At 44.0% G+C, this 25,509-nt stretch overlaps 1 protein-coding gene across 1 annotated transcript in view; it reads right to left on the bottom strand.

Annotated features, from left to right (window-relative positions):
* POLRMT (RNA polymerase mitochondrial) overlaps positions 1 to 25,509 on the bottom strand; it is a 1,430,506-nt gene that overhangs the window by 1,136,311 nt on the left and 268,686 nt on the right. Inside the window, exon 5 of the mRNA XM_044053892.1 lies at positions 9,274 to 9,460. Coding sequence (XP_043909827.1) covers positions 9,274 to 9,460 — 187 coding nt within the window. The remainder of the gene's footprint in view (positions 1 to 9,273; positions 9,461 to 25,509) is intronic.

Below are 25,509 nucleotides of genomic sequence, written 5' to 3'. Positions count from 1 at the left end.
CAAATGACAAATTCACCACCGTAAGAGGTACAAGCTAGCAAAATCTGAGGGAAATGCTACTCAATGCTAGATGTCTAAACCTCAAAATGCACTCACTCGAGGCACTCCTTAAAATGGAGAACATAGACATCTGTGCAGTGACAGAGACCTGGTTCAAGGCATCTTTGCATTACCAGGCTATAATTCATACCACACCTTTCGGCCACCTAACACGGACCAAAGCACTAAAGGTGGTGGAGGTGTGTCCATATTCATTAAGGATATCAACACCTCCAGGCTAGCTGCTCAGCATAATGCATCCGAGATTGTCCAAGTGCAACTAACTCTGGGCAAGACCGCAATCCAAACTGTAGCTTGCTACAGATCCCCCACCATGCCCCAGGATTTCCACTCCTCATTTCTTGATACATTGGAAAATATTAGGGTACAACCTAGCACCCTAATAATGGGCGATTTCAACTACCCCACCATTAACTGGGAAAACTACTCCTGTACCAACTCTTGTGCTCAACGTTTTTTGGAATTCATACATTCCAACGCCTTTGATCAACTTATCCACACCCCCACCAGGGGCAGCAATATCCTAGACCTGGTCATTACCAACATGGGCAGCCAGTGTTCCACACCAGAGGTCAATTCCTTGTTGGTCAGATCTGACCACAAGATAATCACCCTTGACATCCACATCCCACCCCCACCCTTTAAGGAAACCACCGTAAAAAATTTCACTAAAGCCAACTTCACGCTTCTTAAGCTAGAAGTGGCAAACTTCATGACACCCATGCTGACAGACAATAGAGGTACGACTGCTAAATCCTATACAAATGCACTTTATAAGCACTTACATGAGCGCATGAATCGTGCAATCCCTAACAGAACCAAGATGCTATCCTCCAAAAAAAGGAAGCCAATCTGGTGGTCCCCTGCCATAAACAAACTCTACAACAGAAGAGAAAAACTGTTGCAAAAGAGAGCAAAATCCCATGATTGGAGGAACTCCCTGGTCAGCCTCAGTAAGAAGCTGAGATCCCTCATAAAATCCTCCAAAGCTAGTTACAAAAACAAAATCGTCACTGATTCTAAAGACAACCACAAAGCATTCTATAGCTATGTCAAGAATCTCACTGGCAACATTCAGATCTGCTCTGAGTTACAGCACAATAGCACTAAATATACAGAACCAGCTGATATTGCCAACATCCTGGCAGATAGATTCAGTGCTAACTTTACCCCTCTCTCACCCCCTAAAGGGCCCATCTCTATACCGGAAAAATGCAAAGTTCCTGTAATCACGGCAGCACAGGTAAAAAACACACTCTCCAAAGCCAAGAACACAGCATCCATGGGACTTTACAACATCCCAGGCTGCGTTCTACATGAACTACAGAACAAACTGGCACCCCACCTAAGTACCATGTTCAATCATAGCCTCACCTCAGGCTTTGTGTCCACTGAATGGCGCACAGCAACGGTTATCCCACTCCACAAAAGGAGAGCCACCACGGACCCTGGGAACTACCGCCCCATTAGCCTGATGAGCCTGGTCTGCAAGGCTATGGAATAAATCATCATGGAACTTATAAACAATGACATATGTAATCTCCAAACTCTGGACCCTACCCAGTTTGGGTTTGTAAAAGGCAGATCATGTCTCCTAAACCTGACAGACTTCTTTGAAACGGTCACCAAAGCCATAGATGAGGGTAAGGTGGTTCACACAGCCTATCTAGATCTCGTCAAGGCTTTCGACACCATCCCCCACTCAGGAATTATAGATAAACTCACTAAACTAGGTATAAATCCCTGTGTCTCAAGATGGGTTGCCAACTGGCTCACTGACAGAACCCACACTGTAAAAGTAGCAGAGTCTAAATACAACTTCAGACCAGTGACAAGTAGAGTACCACAGGGTTCAGTCCTGGGTCCTCTCCTGTTTGGTATCTACTTCTCTGAAGTACAGGCTAACACAGAAGATCTTTGGCTAACCAAGTTCGCAGATAACTGCAAACTAGGAGCCATAATCAAAACTACTAACGATGTGGACATCCTACCAAAAGGCCTCACTGAGACATATGCCTGGTGTCAAAGCCATGGCCTCAAGCTCAATGCCAAAAAGTGCATTGTCATCCCTTTTGATAAAAATTCTGTACCCATGAACTACCACATAGGCAGTAGTCTACTTAACACCGAAAGTGTGATAAGAGACCATGGGAAACAGGAGGACAGTAGTCTCTCCTTTGATAATCACATCGCCAGAGTAGTCAGGGAATCCTTCTACATGGCACACCTCATCACAAAGGTTTCTCATCCAGGAAAAAAAGAGGTCATTGTTCCCCTCTACTCATCACTCATTAGACCCATTATAGAGTATGTGATGGCCACGCCCTGGCCCAGCAATCAAGGAACCTCAATCCTCACCACTACCACCATAGAGGGCATCTCATATAAGAGGAAAGGATAAAAAATACACACAGTAAAGTACAGCTTCCCTTAAGTGCACACAGAGATCACAGACAGTCTGGGGCTGGTTGCTCCCCTGCTCTCCAATAAGACTCCCCACTGGCACAGCTATAGGGTCCATATCTCAGACTAGCTGGCAAGCTAACCTCCAGTACCCACTCTGTCCAACCAGTGCTTTGTGTCCCTGCCCAAGTAGCTGACACACACACACACATACACACACACACACACACACACACACTTTGAGATAAGTAATTTATACAACTTCATTGTACGTGTCTTTTGCTGTTTATTAAATTCATTGATCTTTTATCTACGAGTAGCTGATATTTTTGCAACAATATCTACTTTTGGTAATTCTGGCGAGTAGTAACATTCATTTATTACGGGAGTATACCCTTTATGGTAAAGCCGGCGGAGGTGTTCAATTTGTTTGCTTTTCCGACGTGAAGGAGTTGTGGTTGTGGTTATCTGACATGAAATTGGCACCTCTGTCAGACAGTATTTCTGTTGGGAAACCCACCCTGCTGAAAATCTCTAACAAAGCATTTGTCACCTTCTCTGCATCAGTGGAGGACAAAGCCACTGCCTCAGGGTATCATGTAGCATAATCCACTACCACTAGGATATACTTTTTCCCTGTGAAACGTGGGGTACTCAGAGGATCCACAATATCTATAGTTACCCTCTGAAATGGCTCCTCAATCACAGGCAAAGGCATCAAAGGAGCTCTTACCTCATCTCCTGCCTTGCCTATCTTTTGGCACTGCTTACAGATCTTGCAGTACCCCGTTACATCTCTGGAAATTCCAGGCCAATAGAAGTTCTACATAATATGCCTCTTTGTACGTTTTATGCCCATATGACCTGCCAAGGGAATATCATGGGCTATGGCTAGAAGCGCCAAACGGTAGGCCCTAGGCACTACCAACTGCTGTACAATCTCACCTTCTAGCCCTCCATCAGGGGTCCACTCTCTGTACAGTAAACCTTTGTCCCAGTATACAGATTCCCCCTTTCCTTCAGAATCAGGTGCCTCCCTAGCTACCTGCCTCAGGCCTTGCAAAGTAGGGTCTGAGAGCTGAGCCTGTCTCAACTCTCTCCTAGCAACTCTTCCCAGCTCCCCTTCCACAGGATGTCTGGCATCCTCCAACAGAGGTGCCTCACTATCAGCATGGGTACTACTACTCACCTCTACCTTTGCAGTCACTCTGTCCAAGGGAACATCAGTATCCACAAGCAACTGTGGCGCACATTCAGTCTCACTGCTACAAAGTAGCTCCCTTCCTGAAGTAACCACCTCACCAGTCCTGGAAGCAAGTATGCAGTCTATGTGGGTCTCCCCCAGGCTACCAGACTCACATGCTTGTCTCTTTGCCTGACTGCGTATAACTGCACAAGCACAGGGTACTGCCTCATCCAAATCCTTCCCTATCAGGACATCTACAGGAAAGTAGTGATGTACCCCTGTTGTCTCAAGACAACCTACTATTGGCATTTTGTCTTTCCCACATACTGGCTCCCTCACCTTTGGTTCCCCACCTTGCCTCTGTGGACACCTGTATGCCACATGGCCCCACTGGTTGCATTCAAAACATTTAACCCTAGCTCCTGGATATGTACCTGGACTAGTGGCTTCCCCTGCTACTGGCAGATTCTGTTGGGGCAGTCTGTGCTGCCCATCATGGTTTCCTTTAGACCCATGAGCAGTACTGGGGGTCCCCTTCCTGTACAGGGCTGCTCTGCTTACCAGGTATAGGTCTCCCTTCTTCCCCGACTCATCTGAAGTAGCACATTGTCTATCAGCTAACCAGATCCTCATGTCCTCAGGCAAAGTGCTAAGGGCTTGCTACCTCACCAAAAGGTCTGTCAGCCCTTCAAAACTGATGACCTGACATCCACTTACACAGCAATGAAAATAAGTGCTCAGTTCAACAACATATTCATATACATTTTCATCTGCCTTGCGTCTATGCTCACAAAACTTCTTCCTATACATTTCAGGTGTTCTTAAAACATTCTAAAAGACATTTTTTTATAGCAGTATAATCAAAACATGCAATGTCAGACATTTTAGCCAATGCATTTACAGCTTTACAATGGAGTAAGGGGGTCAGGAACCATACCGAGAGCTTTTGGTCAACACTATACTGTTTGCATACCCTCTCAAACATGTGAATGAAACTATCAAAATTATCCCCCTCTTTAAATTGCGGAAGAAATTTACTGACCTGTTGTGCTTCTGGGGTCCAGTTACTCCCTTCCCCATTACCTCCATGACTCTGGCGAAGAGTCAGCATTTCCCTCTCATGCCTCCTCTGATGCTCCTTTTCTTTGGCTTCTATCTCCAAACGCCTGGCCTCCAACTCAGGTCTCTTTAGCGCCAGCTGGATTTTTAAGTCCACTGCAGAAAGGTTGAGCTGTCCATTCTCCAAGGATATTGTACCTCCACTGCCAGTCTGACTGTCCTTCGCAGAAAGGTTGAGCTGTCCATTCTCCAAGGATATTGCATCTCCACTGCCAGTCTGATTGTCCTCCTGGATACTGTTTTCTGATGCAGCTATAACCAAGGCTGCAATCAGGTTTGCCTTAGTCAGGTTTCCATGCATCAGTCCCCTAGCCTGGCACATCTCCACCAGCTGGCTCCTTGTCAGCTTTCCATACTCCTGTGCTGACATGCTGCCTGCTCACCCTGACTAACTAAGCTAACAAAAGAAATAAAACAATTGTGATCTGAACTCTGAGTATTCACTGCATGGCTGATTTAGAGTACAAAACACCTTCAGAGATCACTGTACATAAGCTACAGGATTCACTCTACTCACACCACTACAAGCTAATTAGTATTTGCCAACTAATTAATATGTGATGTGGATATACCACCGCTGCCAAACACATGTGAAGTGGATCCCACCACTGCAAACCACATGTGATGCCCGCGCCCTGGCTCAGCAATCAAGGAGCCTCAATCCTCACCACTAACACCAGAGAGGGCATCTCATATAAGAGGAAAGAATAACAAATACAGTAAGTACAATTTCTCTTAAGTGCACACAGAGATCACAAGTCAGTCTGGGGCAGGTTGCTCCCTTGCTCCCCAGGTCCCCAATAAGACTCTCCACTGGCACAGCTATAGGGTCCAGATCTCAGCCTAGTTGGCAAGCTACCCTCCAGTACCCTCTCTGTCCAACCAGTGCTTCATGCCCCTGCCCAAGTATCTGACACACACACACTTTGAGATAAGTATTTATACAACTTCACATACACTCCTGGGAAAGGCTGACACAGATTCTCCAGCTGTTCCCCTTTACTCAGACTATACAGTAGTAATTACTGCCAGCACCAGCTAATAATTATCAGCTACCCAAAGGCCCTTAAAAGGGTGTCCAATTATTACTGTGCAATATTATTATCCAATAGTAGTGTGACTAATAAGTCAATGCTTATTAGCATGGCCTTGTACAATAAACTCTATAAATATGCAATGTACTCTAGAGCTTAACTTAGCTCTACACAAATCAGCCACAGGTAAAAGTTTTTAAAATATTTAATAATAAATAATTAAAACGCAAGACAATACTACTACACCACAGTGCTATTCAAGAGTTCAGAGATCACACAGAAACTTAAAATAATTCAGTAGTACAGTTCTGACATAACATAAAAACACTTAGTCTAATCTTTATAGTCCTAGCTATTTCTACAGGAAAACACACTTCTAAGATAACTTACTTAAGACAACAGACAATGCTGAGTTAGATGTCCAAGATCAAAATGCTTACAGTCTCTCTCTGAGCAACAGTTTTTAAAATCATTAACACACATTTCTGCTGGGCCCTCCCAGATTACATCATTTTGACACTTACGTTTTCCCAGTATACACATTACATCATTTTGACACTTAGTCTGGAGTTCCCAGGCCAACAGGCTACATTATTTAACAACTGCTCAGGAAATTTCAACAATAAAAGACATTTCACATGTACACTCTAGTAATTATTCCTTAAGTTAAAATAACAGAAACAATGTGATAGCCCAGACCTAATGGCTCCAAGCTCTGGAGATGAAAGAACATACAAAACATAATTTTAATTTCAAAGAACATTTGAAATGCTTGTCTTAGTTTTCCTTACAGCAGACGGCAATGTTGCTACATTGTTGAAACAGCATTTCTTTACATTTAAGACGCAAGCCTGTATTTTATATTTATATTTACAAATACCAGAATTATGTATCAAATTCTATTTGGCTAGGCTGGAAGCCCTCACCCATCTCTACCAGTCTTCACAGAGCACAACACCCCTTTTGGTATGTACCACACAAGACATCTACAACAACTGGAAAGGCCGCAGAAATACCTCACAAAGAGGATTACCGGCATCAAACAGATGCCCTACGCAGACCATCTCAAAAAACTCCAGCTTTACTCCTTCGCATATTGCCTACTCAGAAGCGATCTCTGCCTAACATACAAAGCTATGTCAAACCCAGAGCTGTTGGACATGCTCCACTTAAAGAAATCCCAATCCCTCCAAGCTACACGCTCTAGGGACCTAAATCTGGTCACCAGAATAAACAGAACATGCTGGAGGGATAGATTTGTGTCCCAGAGACTTCCCATACTCTGGAATAAACTACCTATCTATATCAAACAAAGCTCCTCATTAGCACTCTTCAAGAAAAATCTTGATTGGATGGGAGATAGGAAATTCACTCCGGGGATCACTTCTGTAGCTCTGCTTGACAGGGGAAAAAGAAAATAATTTTCTTGGGTGGCGAAAGCCAGGGTACCGTTTGGCTAGGCTTATATAGGCCCTAGGGCCAATAGCTTGATACCTACCTATGACCCTGACATTGCTGGAAACTAGCCTAGGAAACTGATGCTGTGTTCCACACTGGAACCACATCTGATGCTTGCTCTCCTACATTCAGCTAAATGAACTTTCTGCAGGGCTGAATTTAACAACCAGAGTTATCAGGGTTTTGACCCATTTTCCAAATCTGTCAAGTGCTGTTATACTTCCTTCATAAAGAGAAAGGGACTTGAAAAGGGAAATTCAGAAATGTTCCCTCGTATCAGTGGAGAAGTAAGACATCAGGAGTACTGATGTATGGCAGCAGGATCCTGCAGTAATCCCCTCGGATACGCTGTTTAGTATGAAAACCAAAAATAAGAGATTATTCACATTTAAGGGGGTTGAGGTTTGACTGAACAGTTTTCTTAAGAGGTCAATCTGGCAACCCCTCACATATCTAGTGCACTTGTTGGTTAAACCCTTTTGGGAGTATATACACTGTGCAATTCAGTGAATGATAACATGGCATAGGGAAACATATGTTCCCTCAATCTGTCCACAATACATGATTCCCTGCCCAGAGGCTGGACAGCTAGGCTCTGGGATGGTGCAGCCTTCTTTAGAATCACCATGGAGACTACGGTATCTTGTTTAGGTGTCTGTCAAAACAGCACACTCCCCTGAGTGACAGAACACATGAATGGCCATCTCTGGAAATGATGACACGATATATGGGATTTCCAATGTTGTATTTTTAAAGCAGTCCACCAGGAGAAAAACCACCCTGGATTACTTCAGGGTGAACCTACAGGCATTCTGCAAACTACATTGGAGGTAAACATTTGGGAGCAGCTGCTCAGCTCCATTTGTCATATCAGGTCTGAAATCTGACTGATGTCAAAAGGAATGGGACTAATGACACTATTGTAATGACAGTACTGACACTGGGTAAATTACACCAGAGTATGTGACATGGGATCTAATATCTAGGACAATGGCATCAGCATTCTGATGACCAAAACCAGTAGAAAAATCTGAAGAACCAGTGACAAAATTATGGACATCATGGAAATTGGCACTGGTAAGAAAAACCTTCAAGCAGACTCTTAACACTCAAGAACTGAGCGAGTGTAACAGACAGCTTCAGGATGTTTGCCTTGTGTACTTACCAGGGCTTCCATTTGTCTGTCTAGTCCAAGACAAAAACAAATAGAAAGTAGACTGACACAGTGTTAGCTGGACAGGAGAGACCAAACACTGTACTAGGGAGCTGGAAGTCTCAGAAGTTGTGGCATCCACAATCACAACATTTGGTGTATTAACTGACTAAAAAGAAATAGGCAATTATTTTTCTTTTTTTATTTACACCGACAACTTGAGGGCGGGTGATAAGTCACAATGGTAGGTGAAAATAAAAGTAGAGAAACCTAGACAAAAAGAATGAATGCTCTTTATGTTACAAAGGGAGGAAGAGGAGATAATCAGAGACTCTCTCTATACTGACTATATTTGACTGTCAACGTGACATCTTGCTGACAAGAACCGGACGGCTCTTCCAAGGCAGGGAAGTTTTCAGAGATGGAGTCTGTTTTAATAAGCAAACACTCCGTTTTTCTTTTCCTGTGCGAGGGATGAACTGACTACAATCCTGGCAGAATGCACTTATGGTTACTTGTGATCTTCACCCAAGCAGTAACGACACTGAATGCACCTATCAGCAGGAGAAATATATGCACTTCTGAAAAAACATGAGATGTAAAATTAGAAGGCCTAGGCCTCATGTTACATAAAGAGAAAAAGGCTTCATTCAGAAGAAAAAGAAAAATTGCACCCAAAGTTATAAGAAGGGGTAAAGAAGACTATTAGGGGGAAAAAAACACTTCCTTAACAGTCCTAATGACTGCAGCACCAGTCCTGTTGGTTACTGGTGACAGATGCCTTCTTGCCAGATCTGCAAATACCATGAGAGCCACACCAACTTGTGCAAACTATGCTAAACATTGAGTTGAAACTGTACCTTAGTGTAGAATTCCTTGACCAGTGGAGATGTGCAAGGCTCACATGTCAGCATGGATGGTGGATGGTAATCAGTATGCACTTTCTGAATTGCTGCCAACACCATCTCTCTCTCATCTTCCCGAAATATGCATTGTTGAAACAGAGCATCCACTCTAAATCCATCTTCTTTCAGTTGCTGCAAACACCTGCCAGGAAAGAACAATAATATTGCTGCTTAATGGGTTTCAAATTTCACACTGCATGCATAAACAGATGTCACTGTGCTAGTTAACTTAAGCTGAGATCCCCAGTTCCAGAACTTAGTAGCTTTTTAAATATAACTGATGCTACTGGTTCCTCGGTCAAACGGCTTTAATAAGCACCACACCAAAATGCCATAATTTAGACAGCAACAGCTTTTTTTCTGAATGCAGAGATAAGAATTCACATTTCCTTAGCATTTACAAGTGATCAACTACTTTAAACACTATGGGAACACCACCGAGTACCACCTGTAGAAATTTGCACTCTACAGAAGAACAGCTAAAATGACTTCTGGAGGAAGCTAAAGGACTTCAGAGAGGTTTTCCTGCAACATGTTCAAAGTCAGAAGGCTAACAGGAAAATATTTCTGAATGACTCAATAAAAAGTAAATTCAAGCCAGTTCCATTTGTTGTGAAAGATAAAGTTCCACTAGAACCTAGGTGACACTGGTTTGAAAAGACATCCTAATGCTGAAGCAGCAAGGTTGCGAAAAGGGGGGAAGTGAATAGCCAATGCCTGTTTGCCATGGGTCCAAGAATCACAGGGCGAGGGGGGGGAGCCCCCCCGACACTTTCTATACTGCTCAATATGCCCTGAAACTACCGTCAGAGTAATGACTACATGGAAGCACTCACACTGGGATTTCTGAAGCGACCGCAAGCTCAGGCAGCCAGAAGACGAGTATTTCCAATCATCTTTTTCCATCTACATGACCTCATGGTTAAAATGTAAACATCTATACCACTATGTTTGAGGCATATCAATCAACGTTTTGACATTCTTTGACAAGGATTTTGGACAAAGCCAAAAATAACAGGAATGAAGGCTCAAAACCAGGGACAATTTTTAAACATTACTTACTCATTTAAAATTTTAACAGAACAGGTTTTGTCTCAACATGCATTTTCTGAACAACAGAATTATGAAACTTTAATATGAAAAGATATAATGTTTGGCATTAGTGACCGACTGTAATCCTCTGCATACCTCTCAACTTTTGTGTAAGAATTCCGGACTAACCCAAAAATAATGGGAGGATAAAAGGCCCAAAATTGAAGACAAATTTTAAACAGTGTTCTTTTAAGATTAAAAAGCTGTCAGAACACCAGGTTTTGCATTAGCATTCATTTTTTGAAAGACATTAAGTCTCAGGCTCAAATGTTTCATTATTTAGTGAGCACAATCCTCAATGGTTTGCCAAAACCACACATTTTATGATTAACAGGCAAAACATTCGAGACAATACTATGGATATTCTGCAAAATTCTGGTACGTTGAGAGGTATGATCCTGACAGGTTTACCAGAAAAATAAACATTTTACGAGGGACACGGCAGAAATGCGAGGCCAAATCAGGATGTTCTACAGACATCTGGACAGTTTATTTTATTTACTGTTGTTCATTTACCAGTACGTGGGATGGTCTACTGACCATTTTCAGCCACAACTCAAGAGCATACCGCTCAACTTCTTAGAGCAAGAAGTCTGGACAAAGCCATAAATAATAGGGGTACAAAAGCCCAGAAGCAGGGACACTTTTTAAATATTGCTCTTACAAACTTACAGAGTTGATAGAATAACATGTTTTGCATTGACATGAATTTTCCTAAAGGTAGAAAGTCAAAAACTCAAATGTCTGTCATTATTTTCTGACTTCATGCCTCTAACGTTTGCCAGTGATTTGCCAGAAATCTACAATTTTATGAAAAACAGATAAAAAATAAGAGGCAAAAATCCGGACATTCTGCGAAAATCTGTTCAGTTGAGAGGTATGCTCAGGACCAATAGCGGTAAAGTTAATTACACAAGTACAATAAAACATTACATTAATGTACATACTTCATGCAATGCAGAGGTATGTTCTACAAGTAAAAAATAAGTTGTGTCTTACCATAACGTTCCCATCTGAGTTGTTGATCTTTTTCCAGTCATCACTGATGGGTTCAGTTCCGAGCCCTCGGAACTGAGTCGGCCTTATACCAAGCTTGTGTGCACCAAAAATTCTCGAGCTAAACTGCTACCCACAATGTCCTTCACTCAGTTACCTCAGATCGAGTTTGCATACAACATATAGAAGAATCATCAAGTAAGAGGCCATCTCGGCGCAGAAACCCTAAGACACCACAAAGACCCAGAAGATCCTCCAGGAACCTTTGGAGGGGGTTGGTGGGAGGGTGTGATGACTGGAAGAAGATCAACAACTCAGATGGAACATTATGGTAAGACATAACTTCTTTATCTGAAGTTGTTAATCTTCTTCCTATTCATCACTGATGGGACAGAATCCCCAGCTACTTGGAGAACCTGAGTGGCCCTTATGGAAGAACATTCCTGAGAACCATTGAGCCAAAGACCGCTCTTCCCCTGGAGATCCGATCCAATTTGTAATGCTTGATAAAGGTATGGGGCTTAGCCCAAATGGCAGCTGCACAAATGTAATCCATGGAGGCCCTAGAGTGGAAGGCAACCGATGCTGCAATAGCCCTAGTTGAGTGAGCTTTGATTTGGCCAGGTTTAGATTCATTCGTAAGCGAATATGAGAAGGCAATGCAATACCTGAGCCATTTAGACAAAGTAACTTTCGATACTGCACCTCCCATTCTAGGACCCGCAAAGGAAATGAAAAGCTGGTCCGATTTACGAAAGGATTTAGTTTTCTCCAGGTAAAAATGTAATTGTCTATGAATATCCAAAGAATGTAGGCAGTATTCTCCCTTGTTTGAATAATTTGGAAAGAATACATGGAGCTCAATGGACTGGTTAATAGAAAAATCAGAAACCACCCTGGGAAGAAAGGATGGGTTAGTACGAAGTGATACTCTGTCCTTATGGAAGATCAGATAAGGGCTCTTAATACATAATGCTTGCAATTCAGAAATTTGTCAGGCTGAGGTGACAGCCACCAGAAATAAGGATTTCCATGACAGGAATTTTAGATCACATGTCACAGCAGGCTCAAAAAGGGGCAGAGAAAGAGACTGCAGAACCCAGGAGAGATTCCATGCCTCCACCGGCTGCCTGATGGGAGGCCTGCTGTGGAAAATACCCTTGAGGAAAGTTTTGCAAAGGCAAGTGGAAATAAGTGGGACTCCATCTGAACCATTATGGAAGTTGGAAACAGCTGCTAAATAGATTAGAATGGTGGAAGCCGATGCCCCATTGTCGAACAGTTCAGCCAGGTAATGAAGAATAGTGTCTACAGGAGCTGAGAACGGATCTAGCTTCCGATTATGTGACCAAATAGAGAATCTTTTCCATTTGTCCCTGTAAAGTTTCCTGGTGGATGGTTTATGAGAGGCCAAGATAATATCATGGACAGATGAAGAAAGGGTTTCCTGCCTGGCAACTAACGAAAGTGGAGAAACCAAGCCATCAGCTTGAGAGTGGACAGATTTGGAGGAGTCAGCCCTTGTGTGTGAGATATGAAGTCCTGACGAGTGTCTAGGATCCAAGGAGGTTGTAGCAGATGAGTTCGGAGGAAGGGAAACCATACCTGATGAGGCCAGAACGGGGCAATGAGGATCACTTTGCTTCTCAACTGAATAGCTTTCCTAAGAACAAGGGGGATCAGAGGAATCGGAGGATAAGCATAAAGGAGACCTGTAGGCCAATCATGAATCAAAGGGTCTCTCAGTGACTTCCCGTGAGGGGGAAAGAGGGCAAAGTAGCTGCTGCATTTTGTGTTTGAGGGGGAGGCGAAAAGATCGCAGCATGGCTGGCTCCAACGGCTGAAAAATTCTGCCGCCACACTCGGATTGAGAGACAACTCGTGAGGACGGAGGATACATCTGCTTAGCCTGTCTGCAATCACACGGAAGCTCCCCAGGATATGTGTTGCGATCAGAAAGTGGTTGGAAGCTAAAGCCCAATGCCAGATTCTCATGGCTTTGCGACATAGGGGGTAGGATTTGGTTCCTCCCTGTTTGTTTATGTACCACACCACAGACATGTTGTCTGAATGGACAGCAATCGTTCCAGACAGAAGGAGCAGATGGAAAGCTTGCAATGCCAATAGCACCGCTCTTAACTCCAGGACATTGATATGCAAATTGACCTCTACGTTGGATCACATGCCTTTATTTATTTATTTTACATTTGTTGACCGGGAAAGTCCGACTGGACACAGGCCCATTTTCAGCAGAGGCCCAGGCCTTGGACTGACTTTCCCTGGAAGTAGCCCCACCCACCCCATCAGGGAAGCATCTGTGGTCACCGTGGCGCTAGGTTGGAGAGTCTGGAAGGGGTGACACCAAGGATTTTCATCTGTACTCATCCAGCAGAGGAGATCTTGTTTGCAAGTGTTGGTGATGAGAATCTGTGAGCTCAGGGGGTGAAGACTGGATATCCACTGGGACTGAAGGAGCCAATGTAATAATATCATGTGTAATTTGGCTAGGGGAACAATAGGGATGGCTGCAACCATAGACCCCAGAGCCTGGAGAACTTCCCTTGCAGACACCTTTCTTCGACAGAGTATCACTTGAACTTGTGCCCTTAATCTCTGAAGCTTGTGAAGAGGAAGAGAGATCAGACTTGACTGAGTGTTGAATACTGCCCCTATGAATTCCAATTGTTGTGAAGGCTGAAGGTTGGATTTCTCCCAGTGGATGGTGATGCCCAGTGACTCCGCTAGAACTAGAGTGTAGCGGAGGGCCCTGACCAGGAGGCATTTGGTGGGGGCGGAGAGGAGCCAATTGTCTAGGTACAGAAACATCTGAAATCTGTGAAGTCTCAGATAAGCTGTTACCACTGCTAGGCATTCCGTGAACACTCTGGGGACCGTTGAGAGACCGAATGGCAGGGCTCTGAATTGGTAGTGATTGGCTCCAAACCGGAAGCGAAGGAGGCTCCTGGAGCACTTGTCCATCTTGATGTGGTAATACGCATCCTGGAGATCTAACGAGCACATCCGCACACCCTCCTGCAGAAAGGGAAGGATGGACTGAATCATGACCATGCGGAACTTGGTCTTAACTACCGATTTGTTTGGTTGGCTGAGATCCAGAATGGGCCTCCAGTCCCCTGTCTTCTTTGGCACCAAAAAGAATCTTGAGTAGAACCCTGATCCACAATGGTCTGTGGGGACCTGTTGGATGACTCGTTTTTGACACAGCTTTCGTATTTCGGAAGCTGCCTCCTCCCTTTGACTGGGTGGAACATCGGGAAGGGATTTCAGAGGTCTTGGATAAGATATTAGGGGAATGTGGTAGCCTCTGGTAATGATTCTCTTCACCCACTGATCGTGTGTAATACAGAGTCAGGCAGCTTGGTGCAGAGAAAAACGCGCCCTGACTGCTTCTAGAGGAAAGCAATCGGGCAGCACTTCAGGAGCGCTGATACGGTCTACCTGAGAAGGAATCTCTGGAGTCCTGGTTCCGGGGACCCCCTCTGCCAAGAAAGGGGCATCTCCCATTACTGCAACCCCCTCTGCCTCTAGGGGAGTCCTCACCACATGCGTCACAGAAAGGACTTTGAGATTTCTTGGCCACATCTTCCCACTCCTCTGATTCCTGGAGAAGGAATGCTGAGGTTTGGAAAAGCATAGGCCCATGGCAGACAAGGTCTTCCCGTCCTGCTCGCACCTGGCTAATGTATCCTTGACCTTAGCACCGAACAGATCTGATGGTTCGATAGGGGCATTTAAAAAGGAAGACTTGAAGGAGTCCGCAATGTCACAAATGTGCATCTAGGTGTGGCGTCTCATGCCTACGCCTGCACCCGCAGCTCTAGCCACTCCTTTGGTTGCATGGAACAGCAACTTCATGGTCAAATTGGATACTGACTCTAGGGTGGCAAGTTGGGAAGCAACTTTATCGTGCTCCATCCGAAACTTGGCCCACGAGAGTCCTGGAGAGTTTGGTGATGAGATCTCTCTGGAGCCTCGTAAAATGTGCCAAAAAGTTCAGAGACCTGACTGCAAAGGTCGCTGACGCAAAAACTCACTTTCCTAATCTGTCCACTGCCCGGGACTCTCTGTTGGGCGGGTGGACAGCAGGACTCTCTTTTGCAAGGTCCTTCTTTCATGGCTGCCGCCACCACCATAGCATCCACTGGCAAACCTCTAGACCAATGGGGTTGATCCTCTGGAGGGGAGAGTACCTTATCTGATCTCCTAGGGATGGCCTCAACGGTGTCCAGGTGCTTCTCGCCCACTGCACAATGAGCTTAACCAACTCATCGGTGGGGGGTCACCCAAAAAGTAGAGGGCCAAGAGCAAAAGGCCTGCAGGAATACGGATTCCTCTGAGGAAGGATTGGAGGGCTTCCAGTCACCCCTCTGTTTCAAGATTTCCAGGATGTCTCCAAAAAAGACTGTCAGGGGGTGACCGTGGGGATCCTTCCCCATCATCCTAGTCCGTATCTTCCATGAGGGACTCCTCTGGAGAGTCCATGTGTTTCCTCTTACATGCCCATTTCCGAGGGGGTTCTTTGGTGGGAGCATCCGAAGACTCAGAAAGGGAAATACCCTGGACAGCGGTTTCCTGGGCCTTGTCCTCTTGGAGCCCTGGGGGAGTGGCCTTTGACAGCTGTGGCTCAGAAGAAACTGGAGGGATGACCGACGTAGGAGGATTGCAAGAAGCAAGCACCCTCTCCATCACCTGGAAAGCAGTCCTGCCCAAAGAAGAGTGGGAGCCCAGAACCGAAGAAGACTATATCGGAAACGGAATCACACCCTGCTCCACATGGTTTGCCCCCGGGGAAGGAGCCTCAATCAAACTCGGAGCAGTAGTCACCCTCGGACCCAAAGACCGACCCAACAACACAGTTGGAACAGTGGCCGGAACCGAAGGTTCCACCCCCGAAGCATGGGATTGAGGAAGGGTGGGTTCCGGCAGAACTGTCACCCAAAGGGGCCTCAGACACTATCGTTGTCGGCGCCGAGGAAAGGGGTCCTCTCGAAGACGTCGGGTATATAGGGGAGAGAGTATGTAAGGGTCGCCGATGTAATAGACCCAAAACCCGGAGTGGGGTGGAGTCTAGGAAAATTGGAAATTCCCCTGGCGGTTAGCAGCTGGTCAAAAAAGGCGCACCACATCCAATTCTGAAAGGCTCCTGGTGGATCATACAGATGCCCTTGAGGAGGAATCAGGCCGGTACAAAAAGGGGCTGCAGGCTTGTCCGGCAAACGGGTCCACAGACGGGGAGTACTGGGTCCGTGGTGTATTACAGAATGGCACCGACGATTCCAGCTTAGAAAGTGGCAACAAAGGAATGGTTGGAGCCGAGAAAGGGCTCGGAGCCAAGGTCACAGCTGGGGTGGATGTCAAGAATGGCTCTGAAGTTGTTGTCGGAACCGATGTCGGGACGGAGATGGGGATGCCAGTGCTGAGATGGAGGCAGACAATCTGGTCGGAACCGAGGTTGTAGTTGGTGCTGTAGTCGGAGCCGGGGTAGGTGCCGACGAGGCGACCTCGGTATGCATCACTGGAGCCGAACTTGGAGCTGAGGTGGTCGGAACCGAGGAGGCAGTATGGTGCTCAGAGGAAGACTTATGGGCCTTGTGCTTATGGCTTTTACCCCTGTCACCAGCTGGTGAAGATGGATCTGAGCGAGGACGTTTCTTGTCCACAGAAGGAGGGGATGAGACTTCCGTCGCAGAAACAGCCTCTGAAAAAGGCAAAGAAAGCAGGCCCTTAAGGATCAATTTATTACGTCACTCATTCAGCGTCCGCTGACTAAAGCTGGCACAAATATCACATGGAGGTTTCGCTGACAAATGCGGAACCCCCAAACAGTTCACACACCCTTCATGAAGGTCACTATTCGGGAGTTTACCACTGCAAGAAGAACAGTGTTTAAACCCCGTAGTCCCTTTCTTCTCAGACATAATAGAGAACACACACACACACACACACGCACGCACACACGCACACGCACACACAAATTTAGGAAAGAGTGAAGAAAACAGGAAATACCAACAATGGTATTGGGATACCACAAGGATAGAAGGGCCAATACCAACAATGGTACGAAAGGGATACCTGTGGGTAGAGATGAGTGTAGAAAGATACCAAAAAATCAGAAACTAACAGGAAAGAAAAATCCACAAAAACTTGTAAAATTTAGAAAGATAAATCACTTAGCTGGACAGTTTGGTGAAACGCTGCTATATGGCTGCTCAGCAAACAAGATCTGAGGTAACTGAGTGAAGGGCATTGTGGGTAGCAGCTTAGCTCGAGAGTTTTTGGTGCACGCAAGCTTGGTATAAGGCCGACTCAGTTCCGAGGGCTAGGAACCGAACCCATCAGTGATGAATAGGAAGAAGATTAACAACCTCAGATGTTTAATTTCTATAAATTACCACAGACCTGCTTGTTTATTACCTTTCACCCACTGAGAACCAGGATAAGCTTTGCCTCTCCTGTCCAATAGCCTGTTTTAGGCAGAATTTTTCACAAAGAATAATTTCACTGGAGCTAGACTGGCTTCCAGTTTAGTAATCATTTTGCTGCATTATTCATTCATTTTCTTTCAGGATTATTGTGGGGTTAGGCAGAGATTTCCTGGCAAGCTATGAGAGTAAGCCATAGAAACAGTTTAGATTCACAGCTATTCCGAGGCCAATGAGTCTTACAACCACTCACATCTTGCCAGTACCCTCCCACAAGCAGCATCTCTTTTCTCCAGGAGGACCATCCCAGTAAATCCCAGAGTAAATTTCTAAATACCCATGCAGTCATTCGTTTATGTTTAAAGTAAGATAGGGAGGCACACTGCTCAACACATAGGGGAGGTTTATTCCAAAGGTTTTGGTAGGTGCTGCTTTATAAGCAGGCCTCTCCACAGTGCAGGACTTACTTGTTGGTGGAGATTTAGGTCCCTGGTTCTAGTATTGGTGGAGATATTGGACTTGTGGAGAAACAGGTGGTCCAGGACAGCTGATGTAGAATTGTGCAGTAAGCAAGTGAGATTACTCCATCCAAAGTCTGTAAGACATTGAAGAAAGGATAGATCTTCTAGCATACCTTCACAGCACAGGGACTTTAGGCCTATGATCGTTTTGGTTAGGAACCTTTTGGGTCTAAATGTTTGACATGATTAATTTAATATACCCCAAAGGGGACGCTGTACTCCGTTACAATCAGCAATGATAAGGACAATGATGGCATGATTACATCATCAGAGCTATGACATTCCTTTGCCAATTAGTTGAGCTCAACAAAAGGATTTCATGGCAATCATTGTCACATGATTGCTCAAAACAGAGGAAGTTATCAGTCCAAGTACCTAGGTCCCTGACAAAAATTTTCATTTTGTAGTGGTAGGTCAGCTGTACAATATAATTAGGGGAGGGGCAGTCTACCAAAACTGATATAAAAAGAAGTTAGTACTCACCATAACGTTTTATTTGTGTTGTCTATTTTCATTCTTCCTCAACTGATGGGTTTGGATCCAGTTCCTCGGACCCAACTCGGCCATTGCTAAAGCTTGTGGCAACCAAAAACTCTAGAGCTTCTCCCTTACCCATAATGCTCCAACCCCAAGTACCTCAGATCTTGTTTGCTGATGTACTAGAAAGGAAATATTTGTAGACAAACAGGAAGAAGACTATACCTGGAGCTCAATATAAAGGACAATCTTCTTTCGGCTGTTCCCATTAGGGGTTGACACAGCAGGTCATCTATTTCCATTTTTTCCTATCCACTGCATCTTGCTCTGTCACACCAACCACCTGCAAGTCCTCTCTCACCGGGTCTATATTAGATCACCGAAAGCTTAAAAAAGCGAATGGTAATTAATCGACCCTATGCAAGCGAAAGCTTACAATTTCGAACTGTCAGAACAATGATTTTTTTTCCTAGGGAAACAAATTGCTGTTCCACAAAAAATAAATAAATAAATAAAACACTTTAAACATTACATTAAGAGGGGGGCTTCACCCACCACGCCCCCACACCCCCCTACTTAAATATACAAACTCCGAGACCGCACTACAGTGCTGAAAACGGCAAAGTAACAAAGCGGCCAAGCGAATTCTTTACCAGGGAAAGAATTTGCTTAAAAACCTCTTCGATATTTTGCCGTTTCAGGCTTTTGAGTTCGACCAAGACGCATTCGAAAGAATGCGTCCTCGGTCTTCTAATAGGGAACCTCTCTCACCATATCCATAAACTGCATCTGGGAGTTCCATCCTTAGCATCCTTTTCCCAACATACCCCAGCACATGTCCAAACCAAAGCAATCTTGCCTCTCTGGCTTTGTCTCCAAAACGTCCAACCTGAGTTGACCCTCTAATACACTGATTCCTAATCCTGTATATCCTTATAACACCCAATGCAAATCTTAACATCTTTAACTCTGCCACCTCCATCTCTGACTCCTGTCTTTTCATCAGTGCCACAGTCTCCAACCCATATAACATAGCTGGTCTCACTACCTTCTTGCAAACCTTCCCTTTGACTCTTACTGGTACCAGTCTGTCACAAATCACTCCTGGCACTCTTCTCCACCCTACCTGTACTCTCTTAATCACCTCTCTTCCACACTCACTATTACTCTGAACTGTTGATCCTAAGTATTCAAACTCATTCACCTTTGCCAACTCTACTCCCTGCATATTCACCATTCCTCTATCCTCCCTCTCATTCACACACATGTATTCTGTCTTAGTTCTGCTGACCTTCATTGCTCTCATCTCTAGAGCATATCTCCTCCTCTCCAGGGTCTCCTCCACATGTTCTCTACTCTCACTACAGATCACAATGTCATCCGCAAACATCACAGTCCAGTGGAACTCCTGTCTGATCTCATTTGTCAACCTGTCCATCACCATTGCAAATAAGAAAGGGCTCAGAGCTAATCCTTGACATAATCCCACCTCCACCTTGAATGCATCCGTCACTCCTACCACAGACCTCACCACCATCACACTACCCTCGTATATATCCTGTACCGCTCTTATGTACTTCTCTGCCACTCCTGATGTCCTCATACAATACCACAACTCCTCTCAAGGCACCCTGTCATATGCTTTCTAAGTCCACGAAGACATAATGCAACTTCTTCTGATCTTCTCTATGCTTCTCCATCAACACCATCAGAGCAAACATTGCATCTGTTGTGCTCTTTCCTGGCATGAAACCATACTGTTGCTCACTAATCATCAGCTCCCTTCTTAATTTAGCTTCCACTACTCTTTCCCATAACTTCATGCTGTGACTGATCAATTTTATCCCTCTGTAGTTACTACAGCTCTGCATATCACCCTTATTCTTAAAAATCGGTACCAAAGCACTTCACTCCTCAGGCATCCTCTCACTTTCCAAGATTTCATTAAACAATCTGGTTAAAAGCTCAACTGCCATTTCTCCTAAACACCTCCATGCTTTCACAGGTATGTCATCTGGACCAACAGCCTTTCCATTCTTCATCCTTTTCATAGCTGTTGTTACTTCCTGCTTGCTAATTCATTGCACTTCCTGACCCACTATCCCTCCAACCTTCTCTCTCTCTCATTCTCTTCATTCATCAGCCCCTCAAAGTACTCTTTCCATCTGCTTAAAACACTTAAGCGAGTAGGTTTCCCTCGTTATCCTTTGATATCACCTTACTTGCTCCACATCTTTCCCAGCTCGGTCCCTTTGTCTAGCCAACTGGTACAGGTCCTTTTCTCCCTCAGTGTCTAACCTTTCATATAACTCTCCATACACCTTATCCTTAGCCTTCGCTACCTCTCTCTTTGCAATATGCCTCATCTCCTTATTTCCGTCTACTGTCTTCATCTCTCTGACAATCTCACTTCTTCGCCAACCTCTTTCTCTGTATACTCTCCTGTACTTCCTCATTCCACCACCAGGTCTCCTTCCTCTGTCCAGATGTCACATCAAGCACCTTTCTAGCTGTCTCCCTAACCAGCTCTGCCCTTCCTGATGTAACCCTCCCCCATTTACCTGGGCTTGGGACTGGCACAAAGAAATGCACTGGCCTGCGCATCCCCAGTGGCTGGGTTCTCAGTATAAAGGACACTAATGTCCATAATCCACTTATTCTTCCAGGAGTTTAGAAAGGATGGGGGTTGGTGGGTGGGGAGTTGAAGAATGAAAATGGACAGCACAGATAATGTTATGGGAAGACTATAACTTCTTTATCTGATGATGTTAATTTTCATTCTATCCTCAACTGATGGGACAAAGTCTCCAGCTACTTAAGATCCCAGGTGGACTCAAGGAAGGATATTTCTGAGCAAAACAAATAATGCTTTATCTCTGGAGACCAAACCCAATTTCTAATGAGCAACAAAGGTATGTGGAATGGCCCAAGTTGCTGCAGCGCAAATATCATCCATGGATATTCTACATTGAAAAACTGAGGAAGTCACCATGGATCTAGTTGAAAGGGTCTGTAACGGTTTTGGTAAGGTAATGCCCAATTTATTATAAATAAATGAAATATAATCAGTCATCTGGCTAAAGTTACTTTGGCAACTGGCTTTCCCAATTTTACTTCTGCAAATGAGACAAACAATTGGTCAGATTTTCTTTTGTTCTATTTAGATAAAAACAATTCTGTGAGCATCCAATAAAGCTAACACATATTCACTCTTGTTAGCAAATTTAGGAAAGATACCGGCAAATTAATGGACTGACTGATATTAGATTCTGACAACTTCCTTTTTAGTGGCTGCCGCCATGACCATGGCATCAAAAGGAACTTGTTTTCCCCAAAATTGCTTGGCCTCTGGTGGTGCCATAATTTTGTCAGGTCTCTGAAGTATTGGTTCAGTTGTGTTGGGATAGTTCCATGCCTGCTGAGAGATCAACTCAATGAGCTCCTCAGTGGGCAAAGTCACCCAGGAGGTAGACAGGTCAGTGCCGAAAGCCTCCAGGAATACAGACTCCTCAGATGAAGGGTTGTTGGAGGTCCAGCTACCCCTCTTACTCTCTGTTTTAAGATTTCAAGGATGTCTTAAAATGAAACATCTTTAGGAGGTGACAGTGGGACCCTTCATCCTTATCGAAGTCTGTATCATCTGTGATAGACTACTCTGGGGAGTCCAAGAGTTTCCTCTTGCACATCTTCTTCTTAAGGACCTCCTCAGTGGGATCCCTGGGGAGGTATCAAAAGAAGTTGGGATATCCAGTTGGGAAGACTGGCGTTTCAGTATTGGCTGTCCCTGTGGAAAAGAGGGTTCAGACTCAGAGTGTAAAGACGTCAAGGTTGTAGACTGAGGATCCAAGGGGGTAGGAACAGTCTGTTTTGCTGAGACAGACAATGCTCTCTTCATAGCCTTAAAGGCAGAACTTCCCAGAAAGGAAGAGGACCTCAAGTCCAAAAAGGCAAGCTTGTAGATCCCTGTCCCTCCCTGTTCCGATGACAATTCTCCCCCAATGCAGATGCTGGAGCAGAACTAACCTGTAATGAGGCTCCAAGGCACACAGAGTTGACTTCAACATCTTGAATCTGACAGGGAAGCCTCGGCTCCAAGAGCTCTCTGGGTCTGACTGAACCAAACTGCTCAGAGAGAACTTCAGATCAGAGGATAAAGTTATCCTTGGATCCAAGTCAGTTGATGCTGGATGGCTCGGATCCAAGGACTCTGAGATGGTGAAATGACTCAGAGGAGGAACTGGAAGAGGGGGTGCAATAGAAGATCGGCCCTCCAGACCCGAAGGGGTAGGAGCCAAAGGGGCACTCAGAGTCTGTTCTGAGAGAATTCTTGCCACCACTCTCCCCCCAATTTCTTCTGTTAAGCTCCTGGAAAAGTGAGTGGAAAATTCTGAAGGGGAACTAGGTCTCTCCAGAAAGGGAGATGGAACCCTGGAGGAAACTGGATCTTCTGAAGGGATGTATCTAGTTCTTGGAAGGTAAACAATACTAGAGTTGCTGGATCAGTTGACTTGTGCACCAGATCAGAAGTCTGATCTGATGCGTCTTTTTTCTTTTGCTTTGGATCCAATGTTGAGGCTGAATCTGATGAATCCCCTTCAGTGAGCTTCGGATCAGAGGTTGAGGTCAGATACGAACATTTAGTCTTTTTCCCTTAGGATCCAAAGGAGAAGTCAAATCATGAGGAGGCCTTTTCTAAGATGCTCCAAAGCCTTAGAGGAAGAGATAGAAGGGCTTGGAGAAGACGATTTAGTCCTTTTAGATTTTTTACGGGACACCGCTCCAGATAAAGCCCCACTGAAAGAAGGTAGAAGCTCTTTTAGTATCAACTTATTTCTTCTCTCTACTAGGACTCTAGGGTTAAACCTGTGACAAACAGAGCAGTCTACATGTAAATGGAAAGGTCCCAGACAATACACACAAAGTGTGGACATCTGATAATGGAATCTTGTGCCTGCACTTGATATTTTTTGAATCCAGCTGGACTCTCTTCTTTCAATGCCATGGTAGGAACAATGGAAAAGAAAGAAGCAGATTCTAAGGAGAAAACTCAACAGCAGAAAATAGATATTTTTTTTATTTTACTTATTTATAAAAGTGATTGATAGGGAAAGAAATTATCAGCAATGGTACTACACGGCATGTAGAGAAAAGGGAAAGAATATTAACAACAGTATTTGAAGGTACAAAAATGTACAGGAGGAGGAAAGAGGGGCAGATATATTTTAACTAGAAGGAATGGCAAAAAAAAGTAGGTGATTCGGTAAGGCATTAAAGAATACAAGGAATACAACAATTAGAAAGGTTTTGCTAGAAAAAACAGAAAATTTCAAAATTTAAAGACTTATTTGCTCTGTCTTTCATGGATAGCTGCAAATGAGATCTGAGATACTTGGGGTTGGAGCATTATAGGTAAGGGAGAAGTTAGTTTTTTTGGTTGCCACGAGCTTTCGCAATGGCAGAGTCAGATCCAAAGGATCAGATCCGGATCCATCAGCTGAGGATAGAATGAAAACTGACAACATAAGATCACTTTTTAGCATTCAGTTTGAGTTCATTTTTAGTACACCAAAGGCTTACTAGGGAGAGTACATGCAGCAGAGTTTAGGTATCGTAGGCTGACTTAACCTCAAGTTTACACTCATCTCCAAACTCTTAGTCAGAGGTCTTGTCTCTCCACCTGGTTATCTATTTATTTATTTATTTTATTTTATATTTGTTGACCGGGCTAGTCTAACTGGATATATGTCCATTTTCAGTAGAGGCCCGGGAGAAAAGCTCCAAGGAAAAAACATACAATTTAATAGAGTAACATCAAGACAGTTTTATACAGCAATAATAATACAATAAAAGCAGTTTTATACAGCAATAAATTTAGCATAACATGTTAAGCTAAAGAAATTCTTAAAAGAATATAAAAAATAGAAGAAATTAAAAGTTTTTTTTTCCCAATTATAACCTACTCTTACTAGAAACAGTTCTTAGAAGGGTAGTATACTAAGTAGGTTAAAGTATACTACATTTACATTTTAAATTTGTTGACTGAGCTAGTCTAACTGGATGCATGTCCATTTCCAGTAGAGGCCCGGGGAGAAAAACTCCACGTATTTGTACAGAGTAAATAGATGGTAAAAGAATAGAAGTTATACAGTGTTGTCAAAAAAAAAAAAATCAAAAAATTATAAGATAATACAAGAGTTTTAACAAATACTGTAGAATAGAAATCCAGATCGTTAAAGTACAGAGATAACTTTTACTTATATACATAAAATTTGTGTACTATAGGATATGTTGTTAATTTGTAATAGGTAGTAAATGAAGGAAGGGTGAGAAGAGTGAGTGGGGGGGGGGGAATTAGTCAGGGATAGTACAGGTGCACAGCCAGTGATTATTGAGACATGGTTTTAGTTGTTTTTTAAAAAGAAAAAGAGAAGTCTGAGCTGTGATATCAGAAGGAAGTTGATTCCATAATTTTCCTACAGAGTTGGAGAATAAGGAGTCACCTGCTGAGTTGTTGGATTTAGTAGTATTAATCAGCAGTTTCTTTGAGGAACGTAGATTTTTGAGATTGTTATAAGGTGTGATGAGGCTAGAGAGTATAGGAGTGTTGCTAGGTTGATACAGGGTCTTATGAGCTATTGTAAGCTGGTGAAATTGAAGCTGGT

The sequence above is a fragment of the Protopterus annectens genome, chromosome 13.part0 (genome assembly GCF_019279795.1).
Source record: "Protopterus annectens isolate FY-2018-M chromosome 13.part0, PAN1.0, whole genome shotgun sequence".
In the NCBI taxonomy this organism is placed as follows: Eukaryota; Metazoa; Chordata; order Ceratodontiformes; family Protopteridae; genus Protopterus; species Protopterus annectens.
The sequence above is the reverse complement of the archived record's forward strand: the minus strand, read 5'-3'. Positions and strand labels throughout refer to the sequence as shown.